The sequence below is a fragment of the Cataglyphis hispanica genome, chromosome 5 (genome assembly GCF_021464435.1).
Source record: "Cataglyphis hispanica isolate Lineage 1 chromosome 5, ULB_Chis1_1.0, whole genome shotgun sequence".
Classification (NCBI taxonomy): Eukaryota; Metazoa; Arthropoda; class Insecta; order Hymenoptera; family Formicidae; genus Cataglyphis; species Cataglyphis hispanica.
The window spans coordinates 5,768,345-5,792,648 of NC_065958.1; the positions used below are offsets into that span (position 1 = coordinate 5,768,345).

At 28.5% G+C, this 24,304-nt stretch overlaps 3 protein-coding genes and 1 long non-coding RNA gene across 4 annotated transcripts; 2 read left to right on the forward strand and 2 right to left on the reverse strand.

The window, feature by feature from the left end:
• Window positions 1-20,949, reverse strand: LOC126849996 (glycosyltransferase 25 family member). Its single transcript, XM_050592537.1, has 10 exons — window positions 20,633-20,949; window positions 19,352-19,580; window positions 18,526-18,865; window positions 18,164-18,283; window positions 17,674-17,860; window positions 1,823-1,897; window positions 1,503-1,560; window positions 1,314-1,441; window positions 875-1,075; window positions 1-635 (listed from the first exon to the last, which is right to left on the reverse strand). The coding sequence occupies exons 1-10, from the start codon at window positions 20,821-20,823 to the stop codon at window positions 458-460; spliced, it is 1,707 nt and encodes a 568-aa protein (XP_050448494.1). The 5' UTR covers window positions 20,824-20,949; the 3' UTR covers window positions 1-457.
• Window positions 6,750-17,379, forward strand: LOC126850018 (trace amine-associated receptor 4-like). The gene is made up of 8 exons (XM_050592602.1): window positions 6,750-6,967; window positions 13,327-13,995; window positions 14,615-14,701; window positions 15,031-15,172; window positions 15,246-15,359; window positions 15,643-15,881; window positions 16,102-16,289; window positions 16,576-17,379. Exons 2-8 carry the CDS (start codon window positions 13,752-13,754, stop codon window positions 16,801-16,803), a joined length of 1,242 nt encoding a protein of 413 aa, XP_050448559.1. The 5' UTR covers window positions 6,750-6,967; window positions 13,327-13,751; the 3' UTR covers window positions 16,804-17,379.
• LOC126850084 (uncharacterized) lies at window positions 19,888-23,612 on the forward strand. Its single transcript, XR_007687486.1, has 3 exons — window positions 19,888-20,357; window positions 22,657-22,676; window positions 23,516-23,612. It is a non-coding gene; the product is annotated as an uncharacterized LOC126850084 (long non-coding RNA).
• On the reverse strand, window positions 21,067-24,269 carry LOC126849988 (mitochondrial DNA helicase). Its single transcript, XM_050592521.1, has 7 exons — window positions 23,401-24,269; window positions 23,061-23,302; window positions 22,296-22,980; window positions 21,943-22,187; window positions 21,750-21,850; window positions 21,464-21,680; window positions 21,067-21,385 (listed from the first exon to the last, which is right to left on the reverse strand). The coding sequence occupies exons 1-7, from the start codon at window positions 23,663-23,665 to the stop codon at window positions 21,242-21,244; spliced, it is 1,899 nt and encodes a 632-aa protein (XP_050448478.1). The 5' UTR covers window positions 23,666-24,269; the 3' UTR covers window positions 21,067-21,241.
• Between the last annotated feature and the right edge of the window lie 35 nt (window positions 24,270-24,304).

Sequence of the window (24,304 nt, forward strand, 5' to 3'; positions counted from 1 at the left end):
TCGATATATATTGATCGTATAATATTATTACAACATATAAAAATATAAAAACATTTTCTGTATCATACAATGCTCTTTAACAGTGTGGTTGTCATAGTGCTCTTAACTATTTATCTTTTAATAAAAATCGGAAAAAAGATATATATTTATATCTACAACTACATATAAAACCTAAATTCGAGCGGATTATATATTTCTTCAATGAAATCTATAAAATTATGGCAACTCTGTTTTCTATAAAAATGCTTGTATATTACTTATAATGACTATGTTTATCAACTTTAAATTAGTAATACATATATAAGAATGTATTAGCAGTAGATTAGCAATATAATTGCGAGAAAATCAACTTCAGTTGAAAATTTTATTAATTTGCCATTAGATTTAGATTCGCAAGTTGATTTCTTCGACTAGATAATTCGAAATTCTTTTTTTATCTCTTTGATCTCCAAATTAATCATAGTTCATTTCGATTTTCTGATTTAATAGACGCGACAGTATTTTGCACGAGTTTTGAATCTTCCGTGTCGCTGATGTGACCGTCCTCACCGGTATAACGCATCGGATAAATCAGAAGTGGGTTTGTTGATAAAATAATCAAATCCCGGATAGGAAATTGAGCTGCCCACTGTTCACTGTAGAAATAACAAAATGCCATGTATGAATGTTATAACATTTGCCGAAGTGAATCGGATGTAATCACACACCTAATATTAAATCGATTGCGACTTTCATCAAAATGTTCTATGTTGTATTGTGCACGATTTATTGCATTTTTTGAAATTTATTTGTTCTGATTTTTGCTTGAACCATGGATATTGACCGTCTATTTATACCCTTGAAACTTTTTGCGCGTTAATCATTTCATACATACTTAGGATGCGTATCCGAAAGAATGGGGAGATATTCGTCGACAGGAACTAATTTCCCGAGAGGCATTGCGTCGATCAGTTTCTTCGCTCCACTCTCCGATAAAATATAACCGAGTGTCCAATAACTATATGCCGCATGCAATAAAACTTTAGAACCTTCTACTGGACTCTCGGATGTCTCCAATCTCTTCCTGCCTATGTATCTAAAATAAATATAAGATTGCGAAAATATAACATGTTTTTTAAATCTTGCATTAATATCTTTTAGATAGCACTAATTTTTATTTAATTAATTGAATTAATTTTCTTTCTCTTTATTAATTTTCTTTTTCTTTTTTTTATTAGGTCGTGATAAAGTTATTAAAAAATAAATTTAATAATAAATTTAATAATAAATTTAATAATAAATTTAATTTAAATGAATTTTGCCAGGAAACTTACACCAAGTCCCACTCGATTCCGAGATAGGATAATTCCGCCAAAACATAATTGACTTTCTGTCGAAAGAATGGCTCGAACCGTACGTCGTCCTCCAGCACCATGACGCTTTTATAGCCGTGCTCTAGCACCTAATTTATTTATTTTATTAATAATCACAACGAGAGTATATTTTGAAAAATATTTCATTACCTTCTGCCATATACTGTAGTGACTGAGAAAACAACCAATCTCCCCCATCGTCATCGGTCTAAAAGAAAATTAATAATTGACAAATAAAAATCAAAGCGTGCTTATTGATGCGCAAACTTTTTGTTGTTAAATTTCATTTAGAATTTATGATTACATAAAGAATTCACAACTCTTTAGAATCTATGGATATATGCAATTTCATATTTAAAGCGAATCTATAGATTGTGAAATTCTGATTGTCTAAACTTTCTCTTTCTCCTTTTTTAATTTTAAATTTGGTTAAATAAAATTCTTTTCACCGTGTATTTTCAGATTCTCACCTTTTGTAATAAGGATCCGAATATCCCGGCATCGGCATCACGCCCCATTTCTGTAGAGAACTCTCATTCAAAATCCTAGAACGATAAGAGAGAATAACGAGATGACATGAAATAAGTTAATAAAAAGTAAATATTTATCAGATATAAATTTTAGACAATTTTCTGAAAATAAGCATAGCCGAAAAAAGTAATCAATTAAAAACAATGTAACATTATTATTTTATAATTGATCAGTGAAATATTGATAATCATTTTGGAATATAAAAATTTAGCATAAAATAATAACATTAAATTAATTTTCATAATTTTAATTTCTTGATCAATCTACGATAAATTATATGTTTTAAATAAACTTATGTTAGATTTTATATATATGCGATGTTGACCCAATCATCGAAATTAAAATTATTATATGGTATTTGGCTATCGTTTTTCTTTATTATTGTTAAGACATTGGTAAGACATGCAATCATCTTATTGTCATTCGAGCGGCATGACTTGAGCGAAAAGGTTCTGGCGAAACGCTCTATATATTGTCGAATTTCTTTCCTAAACGGCACGAACGTGACAAGTATCGGAAAATAATTCGCTAAGATTATTGTTATTAACAATTAATTAATTTTCATAAACAACATGTAATCGCGACGATATTTATCGTTATCGAAATATGGGATCATTTATTATTTATATGAAATATGGGATTTATTATTTATATGAAGTTAAATATTTTTCTACATTTTTCGATAATCTATAATATATAATTATAGTATAATATAATATAATATAAAATTATATATATATATATATATATATATATATATATATATAATTTTATTAATCAATTTACTTAATAATATTAATTAATTTACTTTAGATAATGTTTAGTGCGTGATATTTTCTTAATTTTCGAATATTAATATTTACTTTTAATTTTAATTTATACATATATTTATTCATTTATGTAAAAAACAATAATAACGGCATAATCTTTCATGTGAACACAATCGGCGAATCTAATTATATTTTCAAATATTAATATTCCCGCACAAATATTTATCTGTACTTTTAATTTATAAATTTATTTACTTCTATTAAAATGTGTGATAAAGGTATAATCTCTTAATTATAAAATAAATTACAAATTACATTAAAGTTATATAAAAAAACCCTCCCAATGGGTACACCTTGACGTTGGTGGGAGGGCTTAGTACCTGGAAGGTTTATCCTGAAGGGGAAGCTAAGTATACCCAAACGCGACACGTGTTGTAAAAACATTGCCACAAGTTGTAAATAATTTATATATAGTGAGGCATATTTAAGCGCACTAGTGCGTCAGCTTTCAGTTTCACGAATATCTAGCAGCGACTTCGTGTGACATTTCGATTTTGCTCCGATTTCGTTTAGATCAGTCAAAATTTTATCGATTAATGGTAGAATCGTCTTCGTTTACTTCTACCCCATCTCTTATCTCATGAACTAAAATCGCTATATTGTGTTTTACATGTAGATAGTCACTACAATCTTCATTTCATTACATTTTAAAGACATATATAAGACTCTGAGATCAGAGTCGGGGTGAATACGAGTCAGGTCGATTCCATTCATCAATTTCATATTCTTCCGCTTAGTACGTCAGTTTTAAACATGTCGCAAATTATTTCAAAAAATGTATTATAATAAAATATTTATTTATTAAATTTGAGATGATTGGAACGAAAGAAGGCTGAAGAAAATCAACGGTCCATCGTATCGTACATTATTATCGTGTAGTAATAGATTACGAGATTGTTCAATTCTCAACGGATATCGTTAAAGACGCAGCGCATTGACAAATACATTATACATCAACCATCGAAACGTCATGGCAAGTCTCAAAAGTATCTGTAAAAAACACCTTATTAAGTAAATGTGTCTCGGAAGATGATCGATTATCACATATACCATGATAAAGTGATATGATACTTAAAAGAATAATTTTTTTCTTCAAAATGTTTATGTATTTTAAATCACACAATAAACTTATAGAAATTTAAAGAATAGAAAAATTCGTAATAACGTTACTTTTTTTCAATGTGCGCGTAGCGTGTGCCTATATGGTGTTCTAATACAAAAATAATCGAATTGCAGGAGTAATTAATATCACGGAAAACTTTGTGACACATCTATCTATTAATAAATATTGTAATTAATGTATAATTTTAAATACTTTTATAAATTAATATATTGCGTATATATATATATATATATATATATATATATATATATATAAAATAAATTTTTTATAAAGACACGAAACTGTGTCGCGACATAAATCTTTATCAAAGTACATGTGATTGTGATGATCCGCGATTGAGAATCAGCAAAGTGTTCTACGATCATCGCGTATTCGTATTTAACTGTGTTTTCACGAGTGAATGTAAATGCCATGTGGATTCAGCAAAGGAATAAGAGAGGAAGAAAACTCCGGATAAGCATCAAGTGATGGACGGAGCGACGATAAGTAATTTATATTCGTATTCATCATTCATGTTATAAATAATTGAGTAGCTCTCTAAAAGATGTAAAAGAAACTCTCAACATTTTTACTCTCAAATCAATATTGCAAGAGATGTAATTAATTAATAATTAATTTGCAGAATTAATTAAATAAAATTTAAGTAAATAAATTAAACTTATTAAATAAATTGAAAAAGTATGCTTATGTTTTGAAAACATTATTAACTCGAGCGGAATAGATTAAATGTTTGCGTGATTTTTTATTATTGGGCTATTACACCGATTATTCTCAATTCGCTGAAATAGATATCTGGCGTAATGAAAGAAGCAAATGAATGGCCATAATATATTTAGAAGTGTTGAAAAATGAGGATAAAGATGTACGATAAAGAAAAGCATAGCGAAAGAAAGCGCTATGTTACGTGCGAGCGAGAGAGTAGGCAAGGAGCACGAAACAGAGTGTATCCTTTTTTACATGACCTTTACCCCACTCCTTAAATAAATATAAACTCTAGATATATTATGACTATATGAATAGTAAACAATATGTATATTATCGTGCTCATATCCGTGTTATTAGATTAGTGAAAAAATTAGCAAAATACTAGAAAGAAGCAGATAATTTAAAAATAGATACTATAAAATAGGAAACAGATGGCTACGAGTTGCAAAGGCGTAAATTACACTCTCTTCTCAGTCTGGATTATACACGCCTACGTTAGGTATCCAATCTCCCTTCCAAGAAGAAAATTCCATCCCCAGAGGCACTAGCGTTTCGATTAAGTTTTACGCGGTGTTCTCTCGTCATGCTTACTTTGCGAAACCACGAATTTCGCATCTCCAGTATTAATCTTAGATCATTTTCGAACGGCAAGTGACATTTTGACTATTTCCCTTTTTTCCCCAGCAGAATTTTGATTTGATTTGTCACGGTAAGACTTTGTAACAATTTCGTGGTATCTTAGCTTGAAAAATGATTACGAGTCCAAAAGAAAATAATAGAATGTAAAACGATGACCATGGAAAAAGGAGCAAGAAAAGAACTTTATGCGCTTCGAAAACAGATAAAGTTTTATATTATCTTATAAAAAAAACATACTCCTGAATATTGATCGTGATATAAGCCAATGTGCTTTCTTCAAAATATGACATCAATACATAATTGAAGGGAAAAAAGGATATAGTTTTTTACCCCTGAATCATAAAGGCAACCCGCCGAGACTTAAAATAATGAAATACACTGTAATAATACATTTTATAATAAATATTTATAATATGTAAATTATGGGAGAGTATCATGTTTTTCGTTTAATTATATAAGAAAATATTGCATAAATAATTATATTGAACGTAAACTATATGAAAAGATCATATAAGGAAACGCGTGGTCCGAAATAGGAGTGGCAGATTAGAAATAAAATTATTACTAATTAAATTCATATTTGAAATGTACTTAAATCGTGCAAATAGCATTCGAGAAATCAGGACATTGATTAATGCAGCTAGATTTAATCAGCTTTCGCACGTGCAAATTCTGTCAAATCTTCTTGAATATTCTATCAATATTCCTCTGAGGTATCAGGAAGTTAACCAAGAGTAAAGACAGGAAGCGCGGAGAAACTATCATGTTCTTCGGTTCGGACTTAAATCCGATTATTAGTGTAGAGTCACGCGATATATTCCTTTCTATAGAACGAATTAACCAGCACTTGGAAGTTTCAATACTATGTTAGCATAATATTGAAAAAAACGGAAATATATGTATTTTTACAGGAAAGAAAACAATTCTATTTTATTTATTGTCTGCTGTTTCATCCTGATTTCTTAATGAACATTATATACATATAAAACTACTTTTCGAGCAAACGTTTGTGTCGTAAAATCAAATCTTCAGAATTTATCTCAAATCGTATAAAAAAGTCGATTGTACCAATAAAAAATATTGTAATTGCAATTAAGGATTTTCTTTTACGATCTAATTACCAGAAATTAAAATTTTCCATTTAAAATTAATTGAAGAATAAAACCTTTTAATCCTAAAATTTTCCATTTAAAATTAATTGAAGAATAAAACTTTTTAATCCTAAAAAGCATAATTTACCATATCATTTCTAATTGTTAATTATTTGTAAATTCTATAAATTTTCTCGACATTGTTCTCAAGAGAAGAATTTTATATTAAAAGGAATATCATTAAAATATAATAACACAATGACGGTGTCGAGCATAATCATAAATCTAGAACGATCAATATTTCTCGGTTGCAAAGTTCAGTTATCCTCGAGACACTGACGATAATGAATGCGCGTAGGATGCATTTTAATCTTTCGCTTCATCGACGCTTATCGATATTAAGGGATCGGTCCTTTTTTTTTTGTTTCATGCGTCAAAGTGTTTTTCCAAGCGCGCAACATTCGCGTTCTGCGCCTGACACGCCATGAGCCTGCGCGTGGTAAATTTCGAAAGGACTCGGCCGAACAGAGTATGCGAAAATCCTTCAGTCTATCACTGACTTCCGTTCCTTTAATGTTGCATTTCAATAAACATTAATAATAAGATAAAATCGTGCGATAACAGTTACATGAAAATAGCGATAGTAGCGTGAAAACAGATTAGAAATACTTTGATAATAGGAAGGAAACTTCTCACGTAAGTATATGTTACATATTTATAAATGTATAATCACAAACAATTAATTTTTCATTAAATTCCTATTATATTATAATCACTTTGTTGTTATACATTAGTCACAATCTGTTTTAATTAAGCTATAATTGCATGTACTTATGTTTTTTGTTTTAATAATTGACTATTTACACCATTATAAATAATATTCTTTATAATATTAAATATATTTCTTTAAATAAATATAAAAGTGAAAATTTTAGCAATGTATGAATCTAAGTATTAAAAAAATTATTTAATTAAATAAAATAATTAACTTTAATTAATTTAAAATTAAAAGAATAAAAAGAATAAGTACCATCTCCGACAATTTTCAGATTTTTTTGTGTGAGTGTTGCTCTACTTATTTTTTGTTGTATATAAAAAAAAAGCTTATATACATGTCTTTTATTCAAAAATCTGATTTCTGATGAATTGTTATTGATTTAATCATATATTAATCTTAATCATATATTAATCTTAGCATAATAATCACATTATTTTTCTGTAATTACTGATTGTATATTTTAATATTTGGTATTAAATTCAATATAATATCCAAATTATTTAAAAGTGCAAACAATTAATTTTTCGAAAAAAATATATTACAATTCTCTAATTCATATAAATTCCAGTCGCCTGGGAATAAAATTCAGCCGTCAATGGATTATATACAATATATAAATATAAAGCAACTTTTTCCGAAAAAAAACCTCTCTCAAAGAATTAAATCAAATTAGACGCATTTTTATATTCGTGTCGGCGGATTTTCGCTGTAGTTCCCACCCCATTTCTGAAACAGACATCACTCTAATTTTCACCGAAGCCTTATGCTTGTCCCAGATGGATTTAATGGACCATTTGAGAAGTGAAAATAAACGTTCTTAACAAATGGTAAAACCATCTGTTCTAAAAAAAAAAAACGCGAAGCAAGGACATATTTTATTACATGTAGAAATTTATAATTTCTTTTTATGTTTTTTATTTTATTTTGTTTCTATTTTTTCATAATATTTTCTACTTAAATTTTATACTAATATAAAATACTCCATCTCTTCATTAACATTAAATATTAACGACAAATATTTTGACTAACTTGGAGTATTTTATTGCGAAAAATAAGAATTAATATATAATGCAAATTTTTTTAATCCTTAACGTCTTTAAATTGTATTAAAATTTACTTGATATTAGTATGGCAACATCCCAAGTAGCCAATGCATGTCATTTGATGTGCATTTCAAAATAACGTTATTTGACGTCCAAATGACGTCATTAGATGTCAAAATCACATGCGCTTGCTAGCTGAGATAGCTTTATTACCCATGCCTAATAATTTATCGAAAGAAGAATGTACTTTTCAATTGCTAATTATTCAAGAACTATTAACTTGTTTCGGACTATTTCGAACTATTAACTATGTAGAAAAATAATGGACTTGATCAAAATCCATTATTAAAAGACAATATGAAAGATATATACAGAAACGGAACTCTGTATATAATAATAAATATTTTAGCTTCCGGCATGAGAACGAATGGTTCGTTTTAACTTTCGGCACAGTTGCCTCATTTTATTGATCCAATGATTTGGTCAAAATGTTTTATTGCGTGTATGGAAACACGTGAGAGGAATATTCTGGTCATTCATCATGTGCACGTGCGAGCAATGATGAAAACAATGCGAGAAAATCCATCCCTTTCACATCAGTAGATTACCATAATATCATATATACATACTTGTCTTTTTTTTCTTTTATATTTTCCATGCTCTTTCTATTCGAGAAAGCATTCCTATTTATCTTGACGAGCTTCAGTTCTAATTTTATCAGATGATGAAAGATGTGAAAAGACCTTTATCAAATCATTGATCATACAAGATGCAACACGTGTCGATGATGTCGCACCTACGCTTGGGTGGAAGTTGCGAAAAGGGAACTTTGCGCCGTCGGCTGTTAGAATTTTCAAGCAAAACACGCATCAATCTTTCTTATCGTCGAAACAAGTATAAAACAAGCTCTGGCAAAATATTGAGGTCAATGGCGATAGAGACTAATTGAGTGACCAAAAAAAGGATACACAAACAAAAAATAAGTTTCTTCTAAAAAAAAGAATTAATTAAAAGAATTAATCTAAATTTTTTTTTATACCGATTTATCTTATAATTAGAAAATAGTATTAAAGAGAGATATAATTTGCAACTTTTTATATTATGTTATACGCCGTGTGTTGAGATTAACAACCTACATAAAATGAAAAGAGATTTGTGTGATCTTTTCAAGATGCCTTGTATAAAATCACAAGATCCTTGAGTTATCTTACACAAGTTATCTCACAGGATTATGAAGAAAATGTTTCAAGACATGCTAATATATGTGACCACTGTCATCTATTGATATACTTATTTTTTATAACATCCAAGATATTCTTAGAACATCGCTAGGGATTTAAACCAGGAATAAGTTCATCTATTTTTGTCTGTCCGGATTCATATCCAGTCATATCAGGAATAAAATATTATCTCTTTTTGTCTCAGAAATATAAAATAAAATCTTTCTAAGATAAAATATAAATTTTCACAATAAAATTTTGATTAAAAAATTCTATTCCAGCGAAACAATAACGTAATAGTAGAAAATTGACGGTATTTACATATTGCATCTTATGTATATATATATATATATATATATATATATATATATATATATATGTACATATATATAAATCGAATTGCATGCACCTCGTTTTGTAATAATTATGTGAATTTGATATTCATAATTTTACCAAAATTGCTATAGATTCAGAAAAAAGAAATATGTTGCTGTCTAGGGATATGGCAACGAAAATATCAAGAAAATTGCAGAACTTCGGTTTTTTAGTAATATATATCATCAAAATATAAAAAAAATAATTTTAAAAATATTTAACAAAACTAAAAATTTTTTTTTAAATTAAAAATTTTTAAATATTATTTTTTATTCAATATTGCAGTTTTTATATTAATACAAAGTTTAACTTTAAAAGTAAAAGATTTATTTTAAAATATCGCTAATGAAAGGGCAAAAAGTACGAACTTTTATTTCTCTCATTTGTCAAAATCTTCGAAGATGTAGAATAATGTTATGTTTTGTATCAACTTAATAAAAATAGCATTTGACTGATTAAAAATGATTTATATATTAATATATGAATTACATACATTGAATTTAATCCTTTCGCACATTAATAAGCAATTAATGCTATGGATCAATATCTTTGAATAATTGGCAAATAATTACCCGAGAAGTGACTATGCAAAATCAAATGCGGTTTTTGTTATAATAGTCCAAAGCATCGCGTCACTGTCCCAGCTTATCTGTCCTGTTTATCTGAACCGTGTGCTACAACGATGTGCGTATTTTATACATCAAAATAACGAAGTCTATCGATTCCTCCTTCACTTAAACTGCGTATCATTTACCCCTGGGAGGATATTTATCACCCGCGAGACGTGCGCTACTGTTACAATACTGAAATGGGACAAAGAAGAAGGGTAGGGTTTTGCGAGTTTACAGCTAGCCTCGGTAGACGACATCGGCTTTTAACAAATTTAATACGATTTATAAGGGATTCGATGGGTTCTTCGAGACATCTTCATATTAAAGCTGTAGATATCCGAATAAAGAAATTTATTATTTTTGAGTAAATATCTGATTCCGAAATATTAAAGTATTCAATGTTTCAAATATCGAATTTTAGATTTAATTATTTATTGATACCGAAAATAAAATGTTTATATTATTTTATAGTAAAATTTGTCAGTAAAATGCAAAAGAGATCGATCACACACATATTTAATTTCTGGTACATGTTTCGAAAGTATTTTTCTCTCACACTCAATTTCAAAATATAAATACGCATTAATTGAATTTAATTGTTCAATTTCGTTAAAATTATAAAACATATACGAAAGAAAATATAGTTCTATTAATAAATAATATTCGAGATATTAGAAATAGTTAACTACATTTGTCAAAATAATATTTCCTCTTACATTTAACATTTTGTGATAAGAGATAAAAGTTAGATTGTATTTCTCCGTTGTGTTTTTAAAAATTTAGCAAATATATTAAATTCTTCTTCAATTATCGTCATACATAATATTTTTCTCGCGTTCATCTTCCTCCAGTTAAACCCTCGATATCTACATGTTTTCTAATATAGTTGCGTTCCAATATATTTTTTTACACGAGCCCTCGATTGTTAACGGCTAATTAAACCTATTATTGTTCATATTTTTTCATACTTTATTGCGTCCCGAAACGTAAACTAAGCAAAGTTTTATACTACGCGGTAATAAAGTGTTTGTATTTTTAAATTTAAAAAGCAATTAGAGCAAGGAAAATATTTATCAAATGTGCATTAGTTTTTTTAACTTTACGTGCATATCACTTCTGCCTTACATCCTGCAATAATAAATATATTTCTATAGAATGTTCTATATATAGAATAAAATTTACTGCAAAATATTTGGCTTATTACAAATTAAAATAATTTTACCTATTAAAATTATATTTCTTCGCCGTTTTCAAAATTATATTAAATATTGTAATAAATGCATTGATTCAAGATGTTGTTGAGAGACAAAGAGAGAGAAGCAAAGTCTATTTACAATTTTTATTAAAATATAACATTTTATTATCTATTTATATTCCTGAAGCGCAATTTGCAAAAATTTCTTTTTTTCTTTCTAATCACTTACGCAAAAGCTATTATATGTTTCTATCTTTTTATTAAGAAAGAAATTATTCCAAATTTCCATATAACGATCCATATATCAAATGTTACTGAAAATCGTCAGAATCACTTCGTACCGAGATACGTAAAGAATCGCTAGCAATCAATCTTTCTTGTTTATTTGCCTCTATTCTAAATTGAAATCAAAACCGAAATCCGTTTGCAATCTTTCTGGCAACTCCTCTTACAAAAAATCAAGTTATTTATTACATACTCCGTATTGAAAACGTCTATAACTAGAAATACTAACAAAATGTACATAAAGTATACACATAAAAACATATACATTTATGCAAATTAAATTTCAAGAGGGCAAAAAAAAATAAAATTTTCTAGATTTATCAATCTTTTTCTCTTACGATTTCTTAGATCATTTTATGAGAAATCAAATTTTCCAAAAAAAATTTACTTCAACGCTGTTCTTTCATATTCTATTTTTAAATCTCTTCTTATAACAATATTTCTATTTAAATAGAAAGTTAAACATACACTTATAGAAGTTAAAATATCATTATATAAAAAAATATAGTTTCTGTTATATTTTGTTCACGTGAAATTTATTGTTCACGTGAAATTCATATTTTTTGAAAACTTAAAAATTGTTGCTTTCTACTTTGTTTTTTTAGAAAACAAATTCACATTAATCAAAAAGCTATGTTAATCCTCATAATAAAAGGAACGTGAGAAACTTAAAATTTATTTTCATGTACGCACAAAGTTTAAAATAAAGGAAAACCACACAGCTAATCTTGATCTAGTACGTAATATATAAACACAGCGCCGAGTATATACCGCAGATTATCTGGGAAAAGCAAAACGATCTTTGTCCCCCAATTTAATTCAACCTGAAATATTCGCGGTTGTTGGTTGTTTCATTAATATTTGTCTCACCGTGGGAAAATTCAAGTCGCAGAAAATCGACTCTTTTTCACACCGCGCGTAAATTAATAATTTTTTAACGGCTCGAATTTTCCTCTTGATGATGTCATTACGTTCTCTATATCTCAAGCTAATAACATTATTATTTTTGCTGTAAAATTTATTCTTCCTCTCGAGATATCGCCATCCCTCCTTATTTCCCTTTTCCCAATTGTTGCTTTCAGATTCTTCTAATAATTTTTTTTTATTATTTCTAAGAAAAATAACTTGGACTCTTAAAAGATGTTTTCTAAAATATAAATAACTTTGAAAAAAATTAGAACTTTATCAATTATCGACATAAATTTGAGTTCGCAAAAATTACAACGTATCGCACGAAGATTTAATAAAGTGGATTACTCAAACTTTCGAGCTTTCGTCAGCTCTCAAGAGAATAACGTACTCAGCTCTTTACAGATTATTCCTCAGATTTACCTCTCGCGCTTGGATAACGATTTTCTCGTAAATTATGATCCCTTCCTAAGGTAGTTATCGGGTCTGAATATTAATGACAACTGAAAACGAAAAATTTTCGTCGGTTTCAAAGGCTAAGACTAATAATAAGAATCAACGCACGAAATTCTTTGTATACGGATCACTGAATATGTAATAATATAATTGATTTTTCGAAACTTTTTATTTTCTTCGCAGAGGGGAGCGCCATGAAATAAACCTGAAGAAACAAAAAAGGTATTATTGCGTCTTCCAACAATCAGAACGGTTAGAAGTTCGAGTTACTGATGGATGAAAGGTTTCTTAAGGTGATCAAAGGAAAAAACAGGGAAGAACATAAATCACAATTTTTTTCAAATAGAGTCTTGAATACGCACGAAGTGTAATCAGCTGCTCTTGAATTTTTGGATGCTCAATTTTATAAGATTATTCAAAATAAATGATATGTAATGTTGGGAAGATGAATATATAACATTAATCGAACTAAATATAAAAACAAATATTATGATAATGACGATATTATTATGCAGTGCTCAAGGATTTTTTTGTGAAACACATATATAGCGCCTTGAACTTTTCGATCCCTGGCATCGCTATAATTGATTGTTGTCTGAGAAGTTTTGATGAAATCTATGAGTATGTCGATAGACTCTACAAACATGATAATAATTAATGAATCGGCAGCGCAGAGCGCGAATATATCGAATCAAATTGACAATGTCGATGGTGTATTATATCTATATGGAACACCGCCGCTGATTCTCTTCTGTGTCATTTCAATAGCCGTAAATATCAAAGTTCTTATAAGCGTATTTTGGATAAGACGTCCGCTCAGTCCGACGTTGTACATCAGTTTAAGTTTAGCAGGTAACACAATATTTTTTCTTCACATTAATATGTTTAACTTGAAATAATAAAAAGTGCCAAATAATAGTGACAAATTAATTAATACCATATATTAAAAACTATGAACACTAAATAAATTGATGATATCTTTTCTCTCTCTTCTATTTTCCTAAGCTTTAATATGAACTATGTTGGTAATTAAAATTGAATATGAATTAACCTTTTAAAATTACTTTATATTAAAATTGAAATTATAAGCAACAAAATAAAAAAATACTTGAAACCAAAGAAAATACTTGAAATTAATTAAGTAAGGATGATGCTTCATCATGTATTTCTAACTGAATTTTGGTAAATCATAAATTTTTAATAAATGATTTGACACTCTTTGCACATAACCATGTATATTATTAATAATTATTTTTATATATGTTTTGAATATCTTTAAAATTTTTTTTTATTTAATAATGTTCCATATTTTTTAATATTTGCTGAAACTAGATATAAAGATTTCTTTTGAAGAATGTATTGGAAATAATATTTCATATGCGAAATCTTAATAAAATAATATTGTGAATAAAATTCTATAATAAAAAAGCACTTAAAAAAACTATATCTAAAAATCATATTGCACTTCTAGGAGCAGATGCTTTTTCCAGCTCTGCTTTGGGCATAGGGTTAATCATGAATAGTTTCATACCCAATGGTCTTGGAATCAAATTGAAAGGTAGAATTTTTATGTGAAAACATTGTTATGTATGTCATATATAATGTCATACATAATGTTAATTAATTAGAAATAGATAGATACATTTCGCATGTAATTTCACAAACTTAAAAAAATTTATATATATATATATATATATATATATATATATATATAAAATTATTTTAAATTGTAATTATAATAACTTTTTTAATATATTGATAGAAATTCTCTCTGCTTATTTTCAAATCAATACATTGTAGAACAGGCTGTATAAATTTAAGATTCAGTACGTGCGTATGTGTATATGAATAAATATTTTACAAATAAAAACAAAGAATCGCTTTTAGGTGTAGATTGTTTTTTATTGGTACTCGAAGTTGTGAGATTGGGAGGCGTGATAATTACTGTATTTCACCTAATGGCTTTAGCTGCCAATCATTATCTTGGTATTCTCAAACCACTCCACTATCTTTCGATTTTGACGTACAGGTAAGATCATTTATTGTTAGTCTATCAAAAATCTATTTGAGCAACATAATCAAATTTTTCTCTTTCTTTCAAGGAATACCACAATTTTATTGGTTTTGCTATGGGTGCTACCAATTTCTTTTTTCGCGGTGTATTTTAATTTAGTTGAAGACGATGGTTTTCAATCTGAAGAATGTAAAAAAAGCGTGTAAGTGTAATACTGTTAAAATTACTGTATAAAAATCCTTGTCATGTAGTTCCCATTCATAGAATTCACTTCCAAGTTCAGATTTTTTTAAAAGTTTAATAGATTATAAAGCAGCAGCGATAGAAAAAAATTATTTGATTTACATTTATGAAACTATATAGTGTAGTTGTAAAATTACGAGTCATTATTATACAAGTATATTGTGCAAGTAAGTTATCACAACTCGTGATAAGATGTGTATAGGAATATATGAATATAATAAAATATTTCACTATACTTTCAGATTCCTGTCTCACAAGCAATTTCGAATGTTGTTCAGTAGTCTTTTTTTCGGACCCTTTGGTCTGATGGTCTGCATTTACGTACATATATTCTGCATAGTACAAAAACATCAAGCCATGAGACTACGTTTCTGCAGAGCAGGTTCTTCCATTCGTGGAAAAACAGCGGAAGCAATGCGTAGTAATTCTAGACAAATGGCACAGAACGTTAAGGCTGTCCATACAACTTTATACATACTTGGTAAGAACGAGTGAGTTACATATAATGTATTTAATAATAGGAATACATAATAGGAATGCAAGCATATTGTATCAAAATTTTCATAACATAAATGCAATACAAAAACAAAATATTATACGTGGAATTTAATTTCTTCAAATTATATATTCATTAAACAAAAAAAAAAAAAAAACAAAAAAAAAGAATCCGAACTTTAACGACACCGTACGTACTTTTTAAGGAAGCTTCGTAATCGGCTGGATGCCTGGAGTAATAGTATATATGTTGTTCTGTGATGATTGTATATTGCAATTAAATGGGGTATCGATGCATACCAAATTCTTCATCTACGCCGTAATTAACGGTCTTATTATCTTGAAAACTTTGGTCAATCCCATTATTTATGCAGCCAGAATGCATGAAATTAAGGTAAATCTACTTTATACAGTATATAATATTTGATGTATTACATAATAACTTCAAAAAAATGTATATTTCATTAATGTATGAATATTATATGATGAAATGATTTTAAAAAATCGTATAAATTAATTTTTTTTAAACTCGATATTTTAATTTTACAATTGTTAAATGCAGAAATAATGAATCCAACTAATCAAAATTTTATTGCAAATTAAAGAGTTTGCAAAAAGTTTGCCTGTCAAATTTTTTAGGCAAATATAAATTTAAAATTTAGGAAAGAGTATCTTTCCAGATCGCCACGAAACGAATGCACAACGCTTTCTGTGAATGGACGACGCTCACCAATTTTACTACCAACCGAGGAATTAGTAGAATGTACAACAGTGACGAGAGCAAATCGCAATCAAGAACCGCCACTTGTCGATTATTTCATAATATAAGCATCCGAAAAACACGAAACGGAAACACATATGTGTGTGCGGGTTACAATGCACATGAATATGGTAACACGCTCGTGTAAACTGCGCGATATGCAAGAGAGAAACAGAGATACATGGCTAAAATATTTTTCGGCATATTTTACCAATCATGTAAATACGAAGTACAACGAGCGAAATAGCAGTTATAAAAATCTTATTATTTTATTTCTTTTTCTCTTTCTTTATTTTTGTCTCCCTTCCGTTATTTTGATGTAGCTATAACGACTATTACAAGTCGTTATAGTTTTTCTTATTTGTGTAAATTCTTGTAAAAAATGTAAATAATTTATTTTAAGAAATTATTTTGTTAGTCATATTTGATAAGTCATATTTGATAAGTATACCTAGAGACAATATCTCAATACTTTTGGTTTTGCAATCATATTCGTTTGTTGTACTACACTCGGAGTCAAATAGACTCTATATATATGTTCCATTGCAATTTTAATAAAATACCAATCAAAGTTATATTATAATAAAATATCAATCAAAGTTTTATTTTGTGACACGATGACATATAATTTATTTAACGATATTTTTTTAATTGCATAATACATTAGTATAATCTACATTTTATATTTGAGTTTGAAATTTATTGATAGAAATAGGATTTCTAAACGAATAAATAAAAAAGGAAAAATACAAAATTATCCATCCAAAATATCTCATTCTAGGTATATAAGTATGTATATATATATATATATATATATATATATATATATATATCCTATTTCTATATATTTTATAAATATATACTAAAAATGGGACATATAGAATTATGGTAAAAATTGCTCAAAATAGATCAGAACAATAGGATTAAATAAACAATAGGATTAAAACACGTCTGTCGAAACTGATATTTTCGATTTCTACGTTCATGACAGATATTTATTTATTATCATGTGACTTACCGACCATCCACGGCATCGATAATTTCTGCCCTAATGCCAAGTTCGTCGAAAAGTCTATGCATTCTGCTACGTCTTTCCGGTCGTCTTAAAAGATTGATCATGTAAATGTGATCCAAACCCAAGGTGTCTTTCTCCGGATATGTCACGAATTCTTTCAAATCGTCCGACAACGGCAAATCGTTGAATGCTGCACAAAAGATACGCAAATCTCTAATGAAATATAAATTAATCAATTAACGTATAGAACATGACAATATTATATAATAGGTATATAATTTTCCGTAATCATTATCCATACATTATGTACATAAAAAAAAAAATTTAATATAAAAATTTATTGCGAAAAACTTAAATCAATTTAGATTTATTTAATAATTAATGTTAATATATACACATATTAACTAATTTTAAAATACGTTAAGTTCAATGAAAGATTTGTCAAAAAGTTCAATGAAACAAATTACGTATATTTATGTAGAGGCAAACTTACCCAATATTTCTACTTTTATATTGGTCAATCGTTGCATATCTTCCGTGATAGTTTCTTCATTTTCTAGAGGCACCATGATAAAACCGTAGATTTCATCATTACACACGAATAATGGCACATCTATGACATAAATATGATATGTTATATGTTATCATAAGCACAAATCTTTTTTTTTTTACAAAATTTAAGGTAAAAAAAATCAAATTTTTCATTGAACTAAAATAAACAAAACAGTCAATAATTTCAAATAATCTATAATTGATAAGTATATAATTTTATTATTAATTATAGTAATAATTTTAAATATATAATAAAGTGTTTAATATAAGTGTGATATAAATGAAACAATTCCAAGTATTTACCCGATTTATTTGCTCCTATGGCGAAAATTATAATATCGTCCTCAGGTCCGTCATAGGCGATCAATTTTTCAGACTTGTAAGTTAGATGATCGGAATCGTATCTTCTTAGATCTATAAGTACCGCGCTATGAACCATAGGCACATTATGACATCCTATTTTTTCGCGAATTAAGATCGGTTCGTAAAGATCCGTTCGCATATAATAATATTCCCTCATTCCAGCCCAAAAATTACTATACGTGCCATCCGATCTCAATACAGGTGCCACGACAGTATATCCCTTATGTACCAAGTCGCGTATGGTATTCGAATTTGTCAAAAAAACATCAGCATCTAACATCTGCCAAAAATTTTATTTTTCTTCGATAAATTTTTAATCAATTGCAAATATGTTAGATAAAGACAAAAAAAATGATGTATTTGTAAAAATATAATTGCACGTTTGTGAAGAACTTAATCCTCGTAAATTTATAAATTTTTATGATAATTGAAGTAAAAAATTAATGTGACAAAAAAAAGTTCATAAGATATGTAAGTGTAATATATAAAAAATAGCGCATATACACACATCACATAAATAACAGCGAGTTAATATAACTAATATTTTATGCGATAAATATCTCGAGCAGTTGAAATATTATCTATAGTTATCTATAGTTTATATCTATTATAGTTTATAAGAAAAGCTTATAGTTAACTTTGTATTAAACTATTAATATCATCTTTATCGTTGAGAAAATATATTATTCGCGCATCATGCGAAAAATAATAATTTATTCTCTCAAAATAAATTAGAGAGATTATTAAAATTAAAAAATTCACGCACCCAAATGAAATCCGCCCATATTTGTCTCGCATAATCGAGCGCTTTTTCACGCAAATCTATCACGTGCGCAAATCTGCGAGGCGACCAATCTGCAAATGTTCTCTCATCTTCGAATCTTGTTGATGTTGCATTTAACTGAACATTCAAGGAATGATACTTTTCGCCTTCCAAACTAATCCATTTATTCAATATCTCTATAGACCTGTCGACATTATTATCGCTGCGTATCCTAAAACAATGAGTGTGAAAAATCGTCTCATCGTAATTGTCTTCTGTATATGTTATACTTGATATAAATAAATTGTATTATATCAAAATATTTTCGCAACAATATAACATAAGATGGAGTACAAATTCAAATACGTGTATATATGGAAACTTTATTTTTTTCAATAGTTTAATTTTTTTTATATTCTCGTTTCTGTTTATATCGTATAAATATTTATTCAATGACAAAATTGATAAGGAAACGAAATTTAAAAGAATTAGGAGCAATACTTACAAATTTATTACATTTTACAATGAAAAATGCGTGAAATAGAATTCGAGCGGAACAGTTGGGTTCTTGCGCAGTCGTCGCGTGACGTCATATGACGTCAGGTGTATTCGCATGCGCACCTGTATTATGATGGTTCGTAGTTCGTAGATAAATCGTTCACCTACGCTACTTTTACTGACGTTCAGCAAAGGAAATCACTCAGTATTAGCAATTAAACGTGATTGACTCTTATTTTTAGTACCAACAAATTAATGTTAAGTGTTGACAAGAACTGAGCGCTTTCTCTGCCAAACGCGGACACTTTGTACGCAGGTATAAAATGCGATAATGTACGATATAATTCCGAACACGCCGTATTGATTGCGCGACTGGCGGGCAACTTCAAGTTTATAAATAATTTTGTTTGTAAATAAAATGAGAGATGAAGTGTAAAAAATGTGCTGACATAAAATTCTATATCAGTACGATTATCCAGACGATTTCGACGAGCAGGAATTTAATTTAAAGGTATTTTGAACTAAAGCTCCTTTTTTCATCTGTTTATTATTAAAAGTACCTAATATAACAATTATAAAGCAATTTATAATGAGAGATGCGTAAATATTTTTATCGAATTTATGTTGAAATTGAAATCTTAATTAACCTGCGCCGATTAGTTCTTTGATTGTTTGTGTATCAATATTTATTACGTCGATAAATTTAAATATATATGTAAGTTTCTCTGACACTGATAATATCATTGCCGGCGTAGGAGTAAAGTAAGGTTATGTCTCGTTACTCACCAGAGACATATTCGTTTCTTGGGATAATCTTGTCGCTCCAACAGACTCAGAAAATACGGCAATGTGTGCGCTTTATTCCTGACTAAAATAGCAATCAGCACTGTTGGTTCCTTCGAAGGTACATCGCACATAGCAAACCACGCGAGATTAATAACGAAATAAATAAGATAGTAGTATTTTCGAAGTATCATCGTATAAAATTAGCGCACGTATAGTTAATGTATCGCGTGTGTTTCTCAACGCGATCTATTAAGATTAAAATGCAGAAACAAATTATGTTAAGAGACGATCCGATGAACGATATATAATCTCCTTTTCTATTGCTATTATCATAGCACGTGGGCGTACTCAATCGGTAAAGCAGGAAACTCTGTGTAATAAATCACATAATTTAATCATTTTATTTTATGAATATGTTTTATGTATAAATATATACATCTCTTTATTCTTTCTCTACGTAATGTATAAAATACAATCATTTTTTTAGATTTTATATAGAAAATATTGTAGAAATTTTTACAAAATACATTTTACTTAAAATGTAAATTGTTTGGCGAATGTATTTTGTAATGTGTTCATAGTTTTGGTAACAAGCTATTATTACTATTATCATTTTTCAACTTTAGAAAGAGTTTCTTTTTCTTCTTTTGCTTCCTCTGATTTTGCTTTCTTCTTTTGTACATAACTGAGTCTGGTTTTGTCAAATTCCAGAACCATTATGCCTAAATCTCCACTATATCGATTCTTTGCAACCTAATGTGATACAATAAAATAATAGTATAGTATTATTTATTGAAGATGTATTCATATCAGATATTTGTAGACATATACCTGCAAATATTTCTTTCCTCGTAAATTAGTAAGTCTTTTATCTTGTATAATTAATACATTATCAGCTTCTTGGCTTGCTTTAGCACTTCCAAAAATAGATAAAGTCGTCAATTCTTCCTCTCGTTCTTTTCTTGGATGTATAACCAGAGTAACATGGCAATTATACTTTGTAGCAAAATTTCTAAATTCTGCTATGATTTTATCCTGTTTCCAAAATCTACAACATAACACTATATAAATAAAATCAATTTTTATAACGAAAAAATTTTTAAAACATTTATCTCACCTATCCATGTGTTTTGATTCATCCGATGTGCCCATCATAAACTGCATATTGTCAATTATTACATGAGCTATATCATGCACATATGTTGCATGTTCAACTGCCTAAAAAAAAAAAACAAAAAAAAACAATAAGTTTAACCGATATACATAATATTGATTTTTTCACTTATAAATAATTTGATATATGGTCATACATCCATAACAATTCTGATGTTCTGTTGACCATGAAAAGTCATAAAATAAATCGGTAACTTGTTGAAAGCATCTGCATATGTGTTAAACTTGTCTAAATTGTCTTCTAAAGAAACCTCTGCCATTTGTTGTAACATAGTTTTAGCTAGCCGAGCATTTCTGATTTCAAAACTTCCCCATAATGTATTAACTCCTTGCATTGCTAAATCTAATGAATACTCGCTCATAAATGTAGTTTTCCCACAACCTGAAAATATCCTAACATGTAAAAAAATATATCTTGTTATGCAAATAAAGTTTAGCTATTTTGTTGTTTTAATATAAAGTTAAGTTTTAATTAATGTACAACTATTACCAGTAGGTCCAGTTAAAATTGTAAACTCTCCTCTTCTATGTCCCTTCAGAATTCGATTTAGAGCAGGATATCTTTTCCACTTTACACCCTGAACTCTATCTATATTTTGCAAATCACATAATACATCTTGCCTGAGATCATCAAAAGTAGTAATACTCTTGTGCCATATCGGCTGCGCATTCGTCAAAATACTTTTAAGATCATAGCCTTTGTCAATGGCTAGCTTTGGTCTAGGTTGCGTGTCAATTGGTCTCACAAAATAGCATCTCTTTTCGTTTAATTTTTTAGCAAATTGTCTGGCTGTATACCAGCTAGGTTCATCATTCCCAAACCATAAAATTAATTTCTTAAAACTTTCCAGACTTGGCAGCAACTGCTGTGGTAAGCTCTGCAAATTATATGGTAAACAGATAATAACATTCGCTGCCTTTTGTGATGCTAATGCCAATAAATCATGTATTGTTGGCACAATCACTGCAGTTCCATCAGCTCTAGTGCCTTTTTGCTTGTAACTGATAAATCCACCAACATTGTTAATAGGTATAGTTTGTTCTGATTCATTTTTGCTAAAAAGAGTTTTGTAACCAACAATATTATTACCAAAGGCAATTAATGGAAAATATAATAATGTAGATGCAGCTGCATATACTCCATTTAATTGTGAAATGTCTTGTTGTGAAATTGTCTGTAATTTTGAATATGTATATTATATAAATATATAAAGTTATACATATTGAAAAATACCTTTTAATTCAACTATCTTACTGGGAGAGAGAATGTATGCAGAACTTTCTTGTATAAATCTGGTGATAAATCTGCCACTTGCTGATTAGATTTCATTATATTATTCCATTTTGAAACATAATCTTCCTGAATTCTTATAGTATTTCTTAAAGTTTCCAATTCCTGTATATTATTTGTTTTGCTTGATCTTTTTGTTAACAACAAAAACTTCTCTAATATATTCCATTCACCTTTAGAACTACATTTATCACACATAAAGTATCCTTGAATAAAATGAGTTTTTTAAGAGAAAAAGTTATTTTGATTGTATCTGTTTACACCACAAATTATATAACATATATTTTATATTATAATTCCTTACCTGTTGTCTTATTAATATAAATCTTGGCCTTTTTTAATTTTTCAAAGTCACATATAGGACATTCTACAATTATACATGCGTGTCCTTCGACAGTGCTAATCTGCTTTTGTTTCAGACTCTGTTTTATTTGAGATATCGACACTCCAGGTACTGGTTCGTTTATTGTGCTACTAATGCTCTCAGTGTGATACAAACGATGATAAAATGTCCAAAATTTATCATATCTTCCTGCACTTAAAGGTCGCACCAATAATTTTGAAAACATTATTTTTCTTGTCTAATAATTGAAGCTTCATTGACATCAGGATTACTTTGATTATCATCTAGCCACATCAAAATTGTTCTTTTCAGTAATGTATAGTCGCATTTCGTTAATTTATCCCTTAAAGAATTCTTTTAACGATAATTCACACAATTCTATAAACACTAGTATATAATACAATTCTTCGGATACCATCCAAATCAATGTAGATAATTTAAATATCTTATAAAAGTTCACTATTATTTACATCATTCAGTTATATCATTTACGTTCTCGTCGTGTATAATAAGAATAATATTTATAAAAGCCGCGATAACTTTACAAAATTTTCAAAGCTAAGATTTTCACCGATAATTAATTGAATGTCCATAATTAGTACACTATGCAGCATCCATTGAGGATTATACCGATGATTGTAAATACATAACAGAACCGGCGTGGCGGCACCGCGGCATAGCGTGTGCAAAGCACGTGGTGCATACATTGAGAAACGGTGGAGAGAGAAGAGGGATCTGTTTCTTTCAGTTCTCTTTATTGTTACACTTTCTGCTCTTGAAGTGTATTCAAAATCTAAAGAAAAACGAGACATGAGAAGAATTTAAAAAAAGTACAGTTGGAAATGCCCGCTTATTTTATAAGATG

Coding starts and splice junctions, on each gene's coding strand:
- LOC126850018 (XM_050592602.1), top strand. CDS start 13,752: ATGAAATCTATGAGTATGTCGATAGACTCTACAAACATGATAATAATT. Junction 13,996..14,614: donor CATCAGTTTAAGTTTAGCAG/GTAACACAATAT, acceptor TTGCACTTCTAG/GAGCAGATGCTTTTTCCAGC. Junction 15,360..15,642: donor GAAGAATGTAAAAAAAGCGT/GTAAGTGTAATA, acceptor CTATACTTTCAG/ATTCCTGTCTCACAAGCAAT.
- LOC126849996 (XM_050592537.1), bottom strand. CDS start 20,823: ATGATACTTCGAAAATACTACTATCTTATTTATTTCGTTATTAATCTC. Junction 18,284..18,525: donor CATAGGAGCAAATAAATCGG/GTAAATACTTGG, acceptor TTTATGTCATAG/ATGTGCCATTATTCGTGTGT. Junction 1,442..1,502: donor ACTACAGTATATGGCAGAAG/GTAATGAAATAT, acceptor TAAATAAATTAG/GTGCTAGAGCACGGCTATAA.
- LOC126849988 (XM_050592521.1), bottom strand. CDS start 23,665: ATGTTTTCAAAATTATTGGTGCGACCTTTAAGTGCAGGAAGATATGAT. Junction 21,681..21,749: donor GAATCAAAACACATGGATAG/GTGAGATAAATG, acceptor GTTATGTTGTAG/ATTTTGGAAACAGGATAAAA. Junction 21,386..21,463: donor GAGGAAAGAAATATTTGCAG/GTATATGTCTAC, acceptor GTATCACATTAG/GTTGCAAAGAATCGATATAG.